The sequence below is a fragment of the Pararge aegeria genome, chromosome 1 (genome assembly GCF_905163445.1).
Source record: "Pararge aegeria chromosome 1, ilParAegt1.1, whole genome shotgun sequence".
NCBI classification, from domain to species: domain Eukaryota; kingdom Metazoa; phylum Arthropoda; class Insecta; order Lepidoptera; family Nymphalidae; genus Pararge; species Pararge aegeria.
Window position 1 is genome coordinate 3,866,982 of NC_053180.1, and position 18,121 is coordinate 3,885,102.

Genomic DNA, 18,121 nt, shown 5'->3' on the forward strand with positions numbered 1-18,121 from the left:
TCGGGCCCTCAAAAGTGAAGTTGAAATCATGCCCACTGGGCTATCACCGCTACCTACCACCACAGAGGAGAAACGGATCAGAGTCAAAGCTCAGAGTCAAAGCAAAGCAAGCAAAATTTATACCTATTTTAGTAGGGTTGGCACAGAGGATACAATTTAATAAACAATAGTTATTCGTTCAACAAGATGGCAAAGTTTGTTTTTGTTGTGATTGCAAATTTTGTTTTGCTGAAGAATTAGGTAAATTAGAATCCTGAGTCTAGTGAGGCATTCCAAGGCACAAGAATCAGAAAACTTTACTATCGCGTGATACATAAAACTTTTCACTTCAATAGCGAGAAAATACAAGATGTATAAGAAATATTTATTGAAACATTAAGGTATTTTTATATTTGGGATAGCTTAAAAATTATGTGTTTTTATTCTTTCTATTATTGTTCATACACACTGTACAGTGCACCATATTTACACTTTTATATTAATCAATCAATCAATCAATTTTTTATTTTGCTTGTATATGGTACATGCACCATGTTTACATAGGTGTTAATTAAATTTTATAAGTACCACATATCCTGCCAAGATTGGCGTGCAAAAATTATTCGTTAATAATTATATCAATTTTCTACATTAAATAACAAGTCACATTTAAATAATTAATTAAAGGTAAAAACACAAAAAAAAAATTAATAAAAAATTAATACTTAATAAATAAAATGAATTCATGAATCTATAATTATAATAATTTTCCATTTAGGTAGTCATTGATATGATAATAAAGTCTATCCAAAAGTTTTTCAAATAAAACTGATTTGAAACGTGCAACAGGTAAAAGTTTCAGCGCATCTGGCAAGTGGTTGCAAATAAGTACAGCCATACAGTGTGCACTTTTCCTGGTCACGGTGAGCTTTTGCATTGGTACACATAACTTACTTTATTCCTGTTATTCGGATTTTTTATGTTACTAAAGCTTTTAAATAGATTTGGGTTTTTTTTACAAAATTACACATTTCACACATATATATATATATAGGCTAGGTAAAGGCAACACTTTCAGTGATTTGAAGAGCGGTCTACAGCTGTGTAACATATTTACGCCATACAACGCCCTTATACATTTCTTTTGTACTCGAAATACCCTTTCACAATCCACTGAGTTACCCCATAATATTATACCATATCTTAGGATGGAAGACACATATCCATGGTATGCCATCAGCGCGGCTTCATTGGTATTTGTTTGTTTAAGTCGCTTGAGTACGTACAAAAATTTGTCTAGCCTATTACATACACCTTGGATGTGAGCTTTCCAGTTACAAAGCTTGTCAATATACCCCTAAAAATTTACTGTATCGACATTATTAATTATAAATTCGTTATGGGTCAGGAATTGTATATAAGTAGTTTTTTATAACTTAATTTGCAAATTATTATTGTTTAACCAGTCTATCTGGCATGTCATTGATGTAAATCAAAAAAAGTAAAGGACCCAACAAGCTACCCTGAGGTACTCCATAAGCATATATTTAGAATAGAATTGTCTTTTTTGTTTGCCAACCATTAAAACACAAGGTATTATAAAATTACATCTAAATTATTATCATTAACAACGGTAACGGTACCCGTTGCTAAATGATGCTCGCCGTGCAGGTGCGATTGCAGTCGACGAGCTAATTTCTAGTAGATAAAAAAACATTAAAAAACCGGATACGGTCACATCCATGATTTCAACAAAATGTGTATATTTTTTATAACAGGGTGAAAAATTTATTTCACAATGCGTAACGGCTTTTACAAACGATAGCAAAGTTCGTGCATTGAACTCAATAGTAATTTTTGTTGGCAGGTGTGCGATTGGCAAATGTATTCCAATTTCGTGGAAATGCGACAGAAATGAAGACTGCCCTGATGGGTCCGATGAGGTCGGCTGTGGTAAGTTAATTTATTTCTCAGCTTAAAGAATAAGGTTGGCATATGTTATGCAAATAAATGTACTATATTTTTTTATAAATTTTATTAGTGTTTTTACCTACGCTTACCGTCAATTTGCTACATTTAAAATCCTGTCGGTTCCGAAAGTTTTTAAAAAAGCAATGTGTCATTTCTTGTTTCAAACGTGTCTCCAATATAAAAAGAAAATTCCAATTCCCGATGCAGTGGCGGTGTGAGAGTAATTTGAGCAAGCAAAATATATGGGCCATGTTTTATGTGCATAAATAATATTTTATGAATAATATTCATAAATACTTAAAATATACAGATAAACATCCAGACACTGAAAAAATTAATGTTCATAAAACAAACATTTTCTAGTTGTTGAATCGAACAATAGTAAATCGAAACTGCAAAGTTTCCTACGAGATGGCGCTACAGTCACTATAAGATTGATGTAAAAGGCATATATACTAATTCCGGCATCGACGGTAGGAGAGCCGTAGCTTAATTGAATAATTCGCTTAGGCCGCGATTGCCAGAGAGTCGCAAGTTCAATTACAGTCGGTTCCAAACATTTTTATATGCTTTTCAAATGAACTCTAATGATTTGCGTATCTAACAAATAATGGTTGGCCTAAAAAAATCATCAACTGTATGAATATTATGAAAATTAAGCTTAATTTGCTAAACTCCGCGAATAGTCATCTGTGATCTTAGTACCCATAACACAAGCTACGCTTTGGGGCTAGATAGCGATGTGTGTATTGTCGCATTATATTTATTATTATTTTATTTATTTACTATAAGAGTTACGTAAAATTTGGGTAGGCAGTGCTTTCACTGATGTATGAAGTGCCACTGGTAATAGGTTGATATGATGATGATGACGATTACTGTCGTCCTCACCAATTACTTTGAAGTGGATTGTAGGCCAAAAGCATAGGTATAGAGTTTGTTCTTTTTTATGTAAACTTATAAAGTTTTTCCTCAGTAACCTGTTTATCCCCCAATTGCAGACACCAGATCGTGTCCCGAGGGTACGTTCCAATGCGGCAACGGCTCCTGCGTGGAGGTCTACAAGCGATGCGACGGGAAGTCCGATTGCCCCGACCATGCAGACGAAGAGGGCTGCGACGTGTCCGAATTCATCGAAGTTTCGGTGAGTGGCAATCATTTATAAATAAATAAATAAATATACTACGACAATACCAGGGCTCCAGCTACAACTTTTCAAGGATTACCTAACGGATCGATACCAGTGTGTTAGAGTTGATTCCTACTGCAGTAGTGAACAACTGGTTACCCACGGTGTGCCACAAGGCAGTATTCTGGGACCAACACTTTTCCTTGTTTATATTGATTTGCTCACACGTATCCAACTGCACAAAGGTCAAATATATTCATATGCGGACGATACTGCCCTAGTTTTTACGGCAGATACCTGGACAGAAGTTTATGAAGCGGCACAAACTGGCTTTAATGCTGTTACTAAATGGTTATATAATAACATACTCTCACTTAACGTAGAAAAGACTAAATACATCACATTCTCTCTGCGGCAAACTTCAAACTTGCCGAATGATCTGTGCCTGATATATCACTCTTGTGCTAATGATTATAATAATTCCTCTTGCTCCTGCCGAAGTTTGGAACGAGTTGAGTCTATAAAAAATTTAGGCGTTACTCTAGACTGCAATTTAAATTTTAAGAAACATATCGAGTTATTGAGTTCTAGATTAAACAAAATGATTTACATTTTTAAAAATCTCAGGCATGCCGTAACTGCTGCAATCATGAAACGCATCTACCTTGCTTTGTGTCAATCTCTAATTACATATTGCATATCTTCGTGGGGTGGAGCCTCAAAAACTTTTATAAAGAAAGTTGAAATCGCACAACGTGCTTTATTAAAGGTTGCTACTTTTCGCCCTTATTTGTTTTCGACATCTTTGCTTTATCAAAGCTGTGAAGTTCTCTCAGTAAGGAAATTGTTTATATTAAGTGTCTTACTAAAGCAACATGCACCCATTTTCTGTCAAAATTTAATTTATTTACTAACAACTTTATTTACAAAGTACCCTTTACACACATTCATTCTCATCAATGAATACAGCAATACACACCCTCTCTTCACTACATCACACACACACACACACACACACACACAAACAACAGACATACACCTTTATATTTATTAATTTTTTATAGAGAGGAACAAGTAGTATATAACATATTTATAATCAACCTTTTACAAAAATTATAAATCAATTAGCCCGTTAGTATATTCCTATTATTATTAAGTAATTATAACTGCATGTTTAATATTTGAGCTAAAAATAATCAAAAACCCTAGGGGGTGAAGGCACTGAAGCTGAAATACAAGGTTTCTTAGTTTAGCTTCAGAAGCTTGTAGTAATATAATTTTTTTAAGATTTCATGGATGCCCCATCCTATAAAATAAGAAATGTTTTTACTATATTGTTTAGACTTAAGATTTTTGGAAATAAATATTATTGTTATTATTATTATTATTATTATACACACATCGCCAATCTAGCCCCAAAGTAAGCGTAGCTTGTGTTATGGGTACTAGGATAGCTAATGAATACTTTTATGAATAATGTACATAAAAACTTATAATATACAGATAAACACCCAGGCACTGAAACACTGGCTGGGCAGACCCAGGTCTGCCCAGTTGGGTGATTATTTAGTCCAGCAGCGGACTGTGAAATTTTATATTATTTATACTCTTTATTTGCACACTACAAGTTAAAAAAAAAGGAGAAGAATAAAAAAAACAGACAAGCAATAAACAAAAGGCGGCCTTATGGCTTTTGATGGCGCTGTAGGCTTTTGATGAAGCAATTCTAGAAGTGTCAAAAATGACAACAGAATCTGGTTGAATTAAAATCTTGTTTCTTTTGCTTATAACTTGTTAATGTTTGGAACAGGAGCACGTGATAACATGCTCGCCGTGGGAGCATCCTTGCGAACACAACAAGACCATGTGTCTGCCGTTGACAGCTCGGTTCGACACTTTCGCTTAGTATATTGTGTTGTGTTTTAGTTTAGTCTGTCTTTTAATAAACTGAAACCCACAGTTTATTAAAAGGAAATTGTAATTTAAAAGGGAACACCGGTGGGTTGATTGCGAAACATGTTGTAACTTTGTATTGGGGAAAAGCACAAATTTTTTTCTTCATGTCTTAACATGTAAACAATCATGCAATTAATGTTTACTGTTTCGTAGATCGTTATAAAAATATAATAAAAAATACTAAAAGCAATTATGAAAATGAAGCTTAATTTGCTATAGTCCGCGATTTATTATTTGCTACAGTCTGCGAAAAGCAGGAGAATCTGTATGGTTTAATTTATAATTTCTTCAATCCTTATACACCACACCAAACAGATCTTCGGCACACGTTTCGCTCCGAAACCGGAGCATCCTCAGAAGATGTTGACTTTACAATGAATAATTGTTAAGTATAAAGAGTATAAGGATTGAAGAAAATATAAATTTCAGATTCTCCTGCTTTTCGCAGACTATAGCAAATTAAGCTTAATTTTCAAAATATATCTTGGATTTCCGCAAAGTAACGCCTGCTTCTATCCAATACTAAAAGCAATTTATTAAGCCATATGCATAAAGAATATGTCTTAATTAAATTAAGAGATATTATGCTCTGCAAGCGATGATAGCTCAGTGGATAGGAGCTCGACTTCACTTTCGGGGGGCCGAGTTTGAATCTCAGCATGCGCCTCTAACTTTTCTAAGTTGTGGAAGTAATTAAAATATCACCGTTGAAGGTGAAGGTAAACATCGCGAGGAAACCTGCATGCTTTCGAGTTCTATATAATGTCCTCAAAGGTGTATGGAGTCCACCAATCCGCACTGGGCCAGCGTGGTGGACTACAACCTTAACCCCTTCTCATTGCGGGAGGAGACCCGTGCCCTGTATGGGTAATGGATTAATGATGACGATGCTCTGCAAAGATACAAAATATTAAGGGGCAATTTTAACCACCCCCTGAAAAGTGTCGGGATAGCTTTAACGTAGGATTTGTCACTTTCGTACTCTATGTCAAGTGACAAGGATAACATTTGATAAGTGTTAGATAGCTTATTAAAAAATGTAGGCTAATGTAGGCTTTTAGGCTCAATATTTTGTACCTTTGCAAAGCATAATCAGTTACTAACTTATACAAATAGTTACCGCGAATTAAGTCTTATGTACGAGTACATTGTGAACAAATTCGATAATTGCAATATGATGATCACGCGTTACGCAATCGACCCGCAAGTTAACGACGACGCTGACGTGGCGTTATTGCCGCAATGCTTATTTCTGCCACCAAGCAGCATTGATACAATGCTGTGTACTAACAGACGCCTCAGGTTAATGGCGACAGGCACGTTGAAGGACGTGTTTCTTACATGTCCCTTACCTAACCTAACAGCCCCTTAATATTTTGTATCTTTGCAGAGGATAATCGCTTATTAATTTATTCAAACGCACAAATATAAAGTTGATCTGTGCCTCGAATATGTTAAAGCGAATTAAGTGATAAACGACTAAGACACCGGGAGGTATCTTTGCATCATTCCAGTCCTCGTAGGACTGGAGTGTATCGATAATGCAGTCGTATTTATATCGAAATGTCATGAACATTGGTTGTTAATATAATTTTAATTGTTTCTTAGAAACTATCTATTAATTCAATAATTATTATTAGCGTATTTGTAAAAATCCTAATGAATTTAATAAAATATCTGGCCAATATGAATTTAAAGTTATCTAAAGTTTAATTTTTTTACCCAGTTTATAAATTTAACTGTGACATAAGTCTTATGTCGATTGTAAACACAAGCGATAAATGCTTAATGATAATCACACAAATTTAAGATTTTTGTACAATTGTATTAATTAAATCAACGGAATGATTTTTTGGTGAGATTCTGGTGATAGAATGATGAGATTCTGGGTGTCGGTTTTTTGTGACGGTGTGCGCGTATCTTCAAAAGTGACCTAGCGGACGTTTTGTAGACGTATATGTATTCCCCTCTCACTTGGTTTCGCAACTACGTTCATCCTGTTAAAATTGTGTAACCATGTGCGCGCGCATTTCGTTACATAGTATAATTTAACTCCCATGATTTTTACCTAACGCCGCTAAAGAAGTATAACTTAAATAAACGTGGAATGACATCTGAATTCAGTGTTTTATTACGCTCTGACATTTGAAAGGTGAAGTGCTCTTAGTTGAAGTGTGACGGAACACTGCATAACCATTCCGCCGATACACCACGTTTATTTGTAAGATCCTTAGAGCGATCGAAACTTTTTTGATATAACTTACAGCGGTGGAGGAAGTAAATAGTACTTATATGTAACCCTTGAATGCAACTGAAATTCTTTATTGATTAATAAAGATATTTCAATAAAACGGTAATTAAAGGAAATTAGTTAGAAAGTGGTTAGTAGGTGGAAAGTAGGTAACCTATGCGCAGTGGCGTGCATAGAGGGTATGCACAGGGTATGCAGATGATATAAAATGAAGAAAATCTCCTAATTAAATTCACAGCGTACGAGTTATAAAAACTTAAGGATAGGCATTGTAAGAGTTATAAAAAGCCTTAAGTATTTATAACTCTTACTGTAGATTTTCTTTATTGCATGTCATCTGCATACCCTGTGCATACCCTCTATATGCACCACTGCCCATGCGCCATTTTCAGATATGCAAACCCAATGGGGTAATATTAATTTATTCTCAGGTGTAACGGCAAAGTGGATTGCCCCGGCGCTACGGATGAAGACGGTTGCGACTTCCACTGCGGTGGCGTCGACAGCAAATACTTCCCATGCAAGCAAGAGTATAAGTGCGTCAAGAAAGCATACGTCTGTAACGGACGCAAAGACTGCAGCGACGGTTCCGACGAGACGTTCGAAGCGTGTGTAAAAGGTAAAACCTTTGTCAATATCAGAAGCGGGATCAACTGTGATTTTGAAACGCTGTAGAGCTATTCTGTTCTGATTTCGGTTAAGTTATATGTCTTTGTTAATATCAGAAGTGGGATTCACTTTTTGTTCTTCGTTTTTATCTCACCATCCTAAGCCAAAAATCCTAAGAATAATAAATGCCGTTCTTATATCAAGAGACCAACACTCAATATTTCGTACAAACAAACAAGTTTCAATATAGGAATGTACCGGTTTCTTTTCATGGCAAGAATATAAATCTATCTTAATAATATTAGAATTTTGAGGATTTGTGGATGTATAGGAGTCGAAATGTGTGTTACTTTTTTACGAAAACGACCAACAGGTTTTGATAAAACTCTACACTAATACGCGGTGCAATATTAAGTAAATAAATAAATAAATATACTACGAGAATGCACACATCGCCATCTAGCCCCAAAGTAAGCGGTAGTGTTATCAGTTATGGGTACTAAGATAACTGATGAATATTTTTATGAATAACACACATAAATACTTATAAAATACAGATAAACGAGGCAACCTGCACGCTTGGGAGTTCTCCATAATGTCCTCAAAAGCGCTTGAAGTCTACCAATCCGCATTTCGTCGGCGTTGTGAACTGCGGCCTCTAATTCTGTGGTCATATGACACCACTATCATTTATCCTTATATATACAACAGTTGCATAAATAACTGTAATCTCACAGGAGATTTACACAAACGAAGAAAATCGCGTAGAAAATTATAAATGGAAGCAGTTTCTATTTATTTTTACTTAGTTTTTGAGTGACTTGAAGTTTTTTTGTGAACAGTGAATAAAACAATTCCCCTACAACATCCCGTCCACGTGGCGGAATCCTGCAGCGATGGCTACCGCTGTGGCAGCGAAGAGTGCGTGGAGTGGACGCGAGTATGCGACAATACAACCGATTGTTTCGATGGCTCCGACGAAGGAGGGTTATGTGGTATGTCCTTTTCTCTTTCTTTCCCTCTCTTTTTAGCTATCTTATTTTTTTAATTTTATCACACGTTAGCCCTTGACTGCAATTTCATCTGTTGGTAAGTGATGATGCAGTCTAAGATGGTAGCTGTTCCTGTTCCTGGAACATCCTGTTAGGGAGTACGGTAGTCATACCCCTAATCGGTTTGTACGCGACATCGCAACGGAACACTAAATCGCTTGGCGGCCCGTCTTTGACGGTTGGGTGGTAACTAGCCACTGCCAGAGCCATCCCCACCAGACCAGCACAGAGAAAAATCAGAAATTATAAATTCCTATATAGTCCCTGCCGGGAATCGAACCCCGGACCTCCTAATTAAATTCACAGCGTACACCGTTGCGCCAGGGAGGTCGTCAAAACTTACTTCAATAATGAGTAGCTTGATTTTAACTTTAACTAAACATCCACTTATAAATAGTTACAACTAAAATGTAGTGCAATGCCTCAACTAAGAGAAGTATAGATAATCAACATTCCCGTTAACAGGCAAGGTATGCAAATATGGTACATGCCAGCATAAGTGTCATACGACCCCGCGCGGTCCGCTCTGCACGTGCTCGCACGGGTACGTGGCGCACGGGAGCACGTGCCGCGACGTTGACGAGTGCAAACAGCGGCCGTGCTCGCATGCCTGCGTCAACCTACCCGGATCATTTGTGTGCGCGTGCCACAGAGGGTACGCTCTGAGGTGAGTGAAATTTTTCCTATTAATTATTTTATTTTTTCCTAATACAGATTACCAATAGAAATCTCAATGCTTTAAAAACTAGCCGAGTTGTGGCTAATTAGATATTTAATTTTAATCTAAACTCCTCAAATTTTATTATAAACTAAGAGATATTAGTATTATATACTAAAAGCAAAGCAAAAACAGATGGGATATTATGAAAATTAAGCTTAATTTTCTATACTCCGCGAAAAGTAGGAGAAATCTGTTTGGTGTAATTTATAATTTCTTCAATCTTTATATATCAATTATTCATTAATAAATAAAGTCAACATCTCCTAATGATGCTCCGGTTTCGGAGTGAATTATGTGTAGAGGGTACATTGACGGAGATCTGTTTGGTGTGGAGTATGGTGTGGATTGAAGAAATTATAAATAACACCATACACATTCTCCTGCTTTTCGCGGAGTATAGCAATTTTTCCTATTATAATATTAAGGTTCACATGTATGATAAAAAAGCTTGGCTATGAATTGCTCCAACTTCGTAGCTCAACATTAACTAGACTGTGAGATGGTGATAACAAAAAAAAACGGGCTAAGTTTGTTGTCGGCTCTTCTTAGACCAGGGCGCGTTTGGAAACCTCCTAGCTTTAGTTTTAAGTTAACGAATGCAGTTATCACCATCACTAACATTATTGTAACATGTTAAATGTATGAACGCTTCATAAGTACCGGTGATAAGGTCTACATGAATAAAATATTTTTGAATTTTAAATTTTGAATTTTTAAGCTTAATTTTCATAGGATAAAAGGTTTAAAGGTGTTCATATTTATTTATTTATTTATTTATGAATATCCTTAGTACACTAACAGTTAGCCAAAACGTATACTAAGTCAGTAACAGATGTACATTACAAAAATATTAATTCATTTGTCTAAATATAATTTAGGAACTTAGCTAAACTTATATTAAATATATCAATTTGTTGGTGCTGAGCAATCATATTATTTAAAAACGAGAGCGCGCGAAATGTTGGAGCATTTCGAGCATAGTGCGTACGTAACGAATCCAGTGAAAATAGTGGTAATCTTTCCCTGCAAGTTCGTACCGTATATTGGTCGTATCACCCCAGATCGGATCGTCGCTCGTGCAAGGCTCTCCGCGGAAGGCTCTCCGTCATCTACACGAGAGGCAGTTCGCTGTGGGCTATGACCAACCATTTGCATAACATCCATCTGCACTCTGACGAGGGGACTTTTGGCGACCTCGATGTCGACGTCAGGTAAGATCCGTAACCTTAGCAATAGGGTCCAGGGAAAAACATAAATAAACATTTAGGGCCCGTTTCACAATGTTCCTCAGTAACCGCAGGGTGATTGCGTATCTCGCGACAGGCTTGCGACAGGCGTAAATCTTGCAATCGCTGCTGTCAAACGTCACTTTTGTTTATTTACTGTATGGAAAAGTTACGTTGGACAGCAGTGATTGCCAGATTTACGCCTGTTGCGAGATACGTAATCACCCTGCGGAATAGTTACAGAGTAGAATTTTTCACAGAATGTGAAACAAGAAATGTGTTTTAACTTAATATTATAATCTTTGCGGCGATAGCCTAGTGGCTAAGGCTACGACTTTCCTTTCGTGGAGACAGAGTTCGAGCCCTGGCACGCACTACCGACATTTCGGAGTTATGTGCGTTTTAATTTAAGCAATTTAAATGTCACTTGCTTTAAACGGTGAAGGAAAACATCGTGAGGAAACCTGCATGCCTGAGAGTTCTCAATAATGTTCTCATAGGCGTGTGAAGCTACCATCTGCACTTGGTCAGTATGGACTAAACCCCTCCCATGGAGGGAGGAGGAGACCCGTACCCTGTAGTGGGCCTCAATACTTTTTAGATAGTACGAATATACACACATCGCCATCTAGCCCCAAAGTAAGCGTAGCTTGTGTAATAATATGACTAATAATATGAATAATATGTTAATATGGTAATTAGTAGTTTTTGCGTGAAAGAGACAATATGGTAATAACATGACTGATGAATATTTTTATGAATAATATACGTAAATACTTACTTATAATATACTGATAAACATCAGTGTCTGATTGAATTATGTTCATCACACAGACATTGTGTGACATGTCGTGAGAATTGAGTCCAGAGCCTCTGACTCCGAAAGCAAGGTCGCTGCCCACTGTGCAACCGGCCGTAAATTATTCATACCTTTTGAACCTTAGTGCGTGAAATATTCATACCTTTTGCACCTTGGTGCGTGAAATATTCATACCTTTTGCACCTTGGTGCGTGAAATATTCATACCTTTTGCACCTTGGTGCGTGAAATATTCATAACTTTTGCACCTTGGTGCGTGAAATATTCATACCTTTTGCACCTTGGTGCGTGAAATATTCATAACTTTTGCACCTTGGTGCGTGAAATATTCATACCTTTTGCACCTTGGTGCGTGAAATATTCATACCTTTTGCACCTTGGTGCGTGAAATATTCATACCTTTGCACCTTGGTGCGTGAAATATTCATACCTTTTGCACCTTGGTGCGTGAAATATTCATACCTTTTGCACCTTGGTGCGTGAAATATTCATACCTTTTGCACCTTGGTGCGTGAAATATTCATAACTTTTGCACCTTGGTGCGTGAAATATTCATAACTTTTGCACCTTGGTGCGTGAAATATTCATACCTTTTGCACCTTGGTGCGTGAAATATTCATACCTTTTGCACCTTGGTGCGTGAAATATTCATACCTTTGCACCTTGGTGCGTGAAATATTCATACCTTTTGCACCTTGGTGCGTGAAATATTCATACCTTTTGCACCTTGGTGCGTGAAATATTCATACCTTTTGCACCTTGGTGCGTGAAATATTCATACCTTTTGCACCTTGGTGCGGAACCCTTCCTGTTCAAGTCCGAGGCACACTTAAGTCTAAAATAATAAAATGATCTATCTGGTTTGTATCTAGAAACAAAAAGGTGTACGTAGCATCCAGTCAGGCGAAGAAACTTTTCGAAATCAACTTGTCTGGAAAGGACTCGACCTCTGATAGAATTACTAACATCGGAATACCCGATAAGGTAAGTGATATTATTTTTTGGTAGCTCTGTATTTCGTTTTGTCCACCTCAGTGGCGTGCACTTCATACATGCACAAAAGCACTGCATACCCTGAATTGTTTACAAAGCTCGTATAGGACGAGGATTTACCCGTTTGATGCTATCTTCCTACTTTGTGTCTACCCCAGGATCGAAATATCGACAAATCCAAAATATTATCGTTGTATGTACCCGTTTAACTATATTTAAGAAATGTTGATTAACCACGAAAATCTTAGTTTAAAATCTTTAGTTTAGTAGTTTTTGCGTGAAAGAGACCAACATCTATCCATACAAACTTTCGCATTTATAATATTAGTAGGAAGTAGATTAGATTAGTATATTTTAATACTTTATTATTACGTGAATTGAAAGACGTTGTTCGTATTCAGGATGTTGACCAGAAGTATGGAGGGTAGAGGTAAGGAGAGTCATCGGTGTATATGAAAAAGTGTCGTCAAAATGTATTAAATTAGGATGGCGCCACATTTGCATCAGGGTAACTCTTAAAAGAAGCGCCAAATATAAATATTGTTAGAGTAGGCTTGAAAAATAAACAAGGAAGTATGGAGATACAAGGAAGTAAGGTTATATTTACCACAATATTTTGTACAACGTAAGTTGTTGAAATTCTCAATAATTAACTACTTTAGTCGATAATGACATTAAATTTTTTAACTCGGCATACTTCAATTCATCTACGATTGCTACATTCATACCATACCCTGTGCATCCACCAGCGCCATTGTGGAGGATTTTTGAACTGTTATTTAGCGCATACACTGGACACTTTTTCAACTTTTCTCCCATATAAGATCTCCTTACCTCTACCCTCCATAACCAGAAGGTTTGATAGAATTGAGTGCATAGACAAGTAAAATCTCTTACGCCTAATTTAGACTACGACATAAGCGTAGTATAGACGGTTCCAGACCAACCAAGTGTGGAAAAGGCCCAGGAACAGAAGAATAAGAAGCGTAGTATAGATAATGGAGCCTTTTTTTGACGTGAAAACGTCTTATAATTCGATGGAGCCGGCTGCACGCACGAAAAAACATGACGTATGCGGCGTTACCTCGCTCTGTGGCGTTCCATTCAAGGCTTGAAGTGCAAGCGAGAGCGCGGAACGAGCGACAAAGAGGCACAGTCGGCCTCCGCGTTCGACATATGTCTCTCTCCTACTTGAGTGAGCGCTGCGTCCGCGGGGCAGCTTCTATACAATAATACATTTACATGTTTTCGGCAAGGATGAAGTGCAGTGAAAAGTGAATGTGGTGTCAATTGTTTATAGCAACGATAATATCTATCAAACAAATAAAATTGAAATTTTCTTTTGAAAAATGCAACCATTCCATCAGTATTTTCTTACGACGTTGTCACGTTCAACTATCGTCAGTAAGCCGAAATTACAGACAACCAATTTTTTATAGTTTAATTGACGGACCAAGTAGATTGTGCACATGATGGTAAGAGAAAAACCATCGCCTATAGACAGAGCTAAACTTCGCAGGGCATGCAAGGCACACGTCCTGCGTCGAGCTGCCCTGGGTCCATCAACCTGAGGAGTAAGTCATAAGCCTCATGAGCCTGTAATCACACCGACAATCACGCACTTCAGACCAGCAGGGTGATTACGTATCTCGCGATAGCAATGCGACAGGCGTAAATCATGCAATCACCCCTGTCAAACGTCACTTTTGTTTGTTTAGTGTATGAAAAACTGACGTTTGACAGCAGTGATTGCAATATTAACGCCTGTCGCAGATTACGTATCTCGCGACAGCAATGCGACAAGCGTAAATCTTGCAATTACTGCTGTCAAACGTCACTTTTGTTTATTTATTGTATGGAAAAGTGACGTTTGACAGCTGTCGCGAGATAAGTAATCACCCTGCGGATCACAGCATTGCAACAATGCTGCTTAGCGGCAGAAATAAGCATGGCGGTAGTACTAACCCGGACGAGCTGCGAAAAGCTACTGAAAAGTCTAAGGTCATAGACTCAGTTCTTGTATTCCATTCTTAGGTGGCATTGGATTGGATAACCGGGAACGTGTACTTCGTGGATGCCAGCGCAACAGCCAGCTATATAAGGGTGTGCAATTTCCACCACAGGCGATGCGCAAGGCTGCAGAAACTTCCTTCAGGTTCTAAGGTAATTTAATTATAATCTATAAAAAAATTGAGCTTAAAAAAAAGTGAAATAAAGTCCTTTTTAACATGACGTTGCAGTTCCGATTCCTACTCAGAAATTATTCGATTGGCGCAGTGGGCAGCGACACTGCTTTCTGGGCCCAAGGCCGTGGGTTCGATTCCCACAGCTGGAAAATCTTTGTGTGATGATCATGAATGTTTCTACTATAACCCACATTCGTGTTTTAAGTACCCCTTATTATACAACAGTTGCATAAATAACAATTGAAACATACTTTACACTAAAAAAGTTTTTTACATTATCGCCATCTACACTCCATTTTCCTAACTTAAGACAAGTTAGGAAAATGGAGTGTAGATGGCGCTCTTTTGGTTCCATACAAATCTTAAATGTAGAAAAACTCAGTATATTATTGATTGAAGGTGCACAACATAGTTTTCCTTGACCTTGTTTTCTGCAAAAAATATATTTCTATTTTCTCCCCCGTTCTCTCGGTCTATCCAGGTCACCGCATTGTCAGTGGACCCGTCCAACCGCCTTATGTTCTATTGTACAACTGAAGCTGGTGAGGCACTGGTATGGTCAGCGTCCCTATCCGGTAGGAATGTCTCCGACCTGGCCACTGCCCAGAGCTGTTCCGGTCTTACCGTGGACTCCTTCTCCAAGATTCTGTACATCGCATCTGATAATCCGTCGGGTATAATGGAACTCAACTATGATGGGAGCCCGTAAGTATGGTTTTTTTTTTCTATCTTCATGTCGCTAATACGCAATCTAATTCAAATTCAAAAATGTTTTATTCATGTAGACCTTATCACCGGCACTTATGAAGCGTTCATACATTTAACATAATACAATAATGTTAGTGATGGTGATAACTGCATTTGTTAACTTTAAACTAAAGCTAGGAGGGTTCCAAATGCGCCCTGGTCTAAGAAGAGCCTACAACAAACTTAGCCAGGTTTTTTTTTTGATATCACCATCTTACAGTTGAGTTAATGTTGAGAACTTTGTGGGATGTGTTCCTTGCTGCTTAGTATTGTTCAGTTAATGGGCGATGCATAGAATTAAAAACATACTGAAACCGTGTAAACCACTAATATTGAAGCATCAAAAACCACTCCACTTCAGAAGTGTTTCTCGAACAGGCGGTTAGTCACTTCATTCCATTTAGCAGTTGACAGTAATTATTTATTATTACAGTATTACATATTATATATTTTACCTCTAATGTTTTAAACGTTTACCATAAAATGGGGAAAATGGTAAAGTTTTTGAGCTAGCAATATTCCGCGGTCGTGAAGTGAGACGTGCGCGGGGCGTTGTCATAGTTTTCGGACAAAATGCACTGCATGTAATAATGGCTGAATGAGGGTTCTGTACGTTCTTAATTCTGTGGTGATAGCATAGCTAGGAGACGAGAACGTTAACCTTCTATTTTCACCACGCTGAGCTGATGGTCAGTGGCGTGCATAGAGGGTATGCACAGGGTATGCGGATGATATAAAATGAAGAAAATCTCCAGTACAAGTTATAAGTAACTTAAGGATAGGCACTGTAAGAGTTATAAAAAGCCGTCCCTTAAGTATTTATAACTCGTGCGGGAGGTTTTTTTCATTTTGTATCATCTGCATACCCTGTACATACCCTCTATGCACGCCACTGCTGATGGTAGTAGTAGCATTGTGGATGTTGCAGCCCGTCCTCCGTTATATTCGATTACGTATGACACCCGTGGGAAGGGCAGGGTTGATGACAACCGTATTCTGATATACCGTCACCACACGGCACCACGTGTTCACTTAAAAGTACACTAGTAGAATAATGTACACTATATCGAAACTCAGGGGTTATTAAATTTAAATTTTTGCTTAAACAAACCACGAACATAACGGGAAGAAAATCATAGGCTTTGAAGGAGCATTCATGTGTAAATTACCTAACTACATTAAAATGGAAAAAAAAAAAATATTTTTTTTTAGAAAAAAACGGAATTGACAAAATCTGAGTGCTATGTATGACAGTATGAAGTATTTATAAATTTGCTCTCATGTTTTTGTAATATAATTTCTGATAGTTTTGTGCGTGCCGCTGTTTGTAGTTTTAATGTTACATACATAAAAACCATTTGTAAATTTTCTCATTGAGTGCAATTGTTATTTATTTTGACAAAATGAACGTCTTCAACCACAAATTACATTTACGAACCGTTTCCAGAAAAACTGTCTTCCACTTTTCGAAAAAAGACCTTCACTCTCCGCGCGACGTGGCTCTGTTCGAAGACCACATCTACTTCCTCAGCAACTCCCACCTGAGCCGTTGTCTCCTCTTCGCGACCAAGACATGCGACAGCTACGACCACGTCATTAATGCCACCAACTTCGCCATTCGCCACGAGAGTGTCCAAAGAGATGATATTACCAACGACTGCGTGGACAAAGTTTGCGCAAACGTTTGCGCGTTGGGACCAATTGGGGCGGAGTGCGTTTGTCACGACGGAAGTGTTTCGGGAGATGGAACATGTCCGTTGGTGAAGACGAGCGAGGTAAGTTGGCGGTTTGTTCAAGGACGGCAGTTTTAAAGTGTCGCTTTTAAAGCTCGTCCTTGGAAGTGCTGCCGCTATGCTTATTTCTGCCGCTAAGCAGCATTGTTGCAATGCTGTGTTCCGGTCTGGAGGGCGTGGTTGCCGGTGTGATTACAGCATAAGGTTTAACACCTACGCCTCAAATTGATGGACACTTTGTGGCATGTTGCAGGACGTGCTCCTTGCAAGCCCTGTGAAGTGTTGCTCTGTTTATAGGCGATGGTTTCCACTTATTATCAGGTAGGACACCTGCTCGGTCCGTCATTCTATATAAAAAAGAAAAAATATGACCTCTCTGGAGGCCCAGGGTTCAATCAGAGAATATTTAAAGAATTATAATTTCTGAATTTTCTATGGTCTGATCTGGTGGGAGGTTTTGGACGTGGCTAGTTACCACACTTCCGATAAAGATTTGCCGCTAAGCGATTAAGTGTTCCGGTGCGATGTTGCATTGAAACCTATTAGGGGTATGACTACTCATCACTTACCACCAGGTGATATTGCTCTGCTTGCTTGCTCCTCCAGGAGTGGCAAGGACAGGACAGAAAAGTGCTATTTGTAACACTTAACATGAATAAATGTATTTTCTTTCTTTCTTTCTTTATATCGTCAGACAACTTTATTAATGGTCGGCCACGTCTGCGCTTAGAGTCTCGTGGGTACCGCGT

General features: G+C 37.9%; 1 protein-coding gene across 1 annotated transcript in view; it reads left to right on the plus strand.

The window, feature by feature from the left end:
- The window catches only part of LOC120627198 (low-density lipoprotein receptor-related protein 2), a 53,214-nt gene that overhangs the window by 30,731 nt on the left and 4,362 nt on the right, over positions 1-18,121 (plus strand). The window contains exons 22-32 of the mRNA XM_039895064.1: positions 1,847-1,932; positions 2,952-3,094; positions 4,890-4,966; positions 7,718-7,905; positions 8,738-8,890; positions 9,413-9,614; positions 10,730-10,879; positions 12,586-12,697; positions 14,741-14,869; positions 15,374-15,597; positions 17,087-17,414. Coding sequence (XP_039750998.1) covers positions 1,847-1,932; positions 2,952-3,094; positions 4,890-4,966; positions 7,718-7,905; positions 8,738-8,890; positions 9,413-9,614; positions 10,730-10,879; positions 12,586-12,697; positions 14,741-14,869; positions 15,374-15,597; positions 17,087-17,414 — 1,792 coding nt within the window. The remainder of the gene's footprint in view (positions 1-1,846; positions 1,933-2,951; positions 3,095-4,889; positions 4,967-7,717; positions 7,906-8,737; positions 8,891-9,412; positions 9,615-10,729; positions 10,880-12,585; positions 12,698-14,740; positions 14,870-15,373; positions 15,598-17,086; positions 17,415-18,121) is intronic.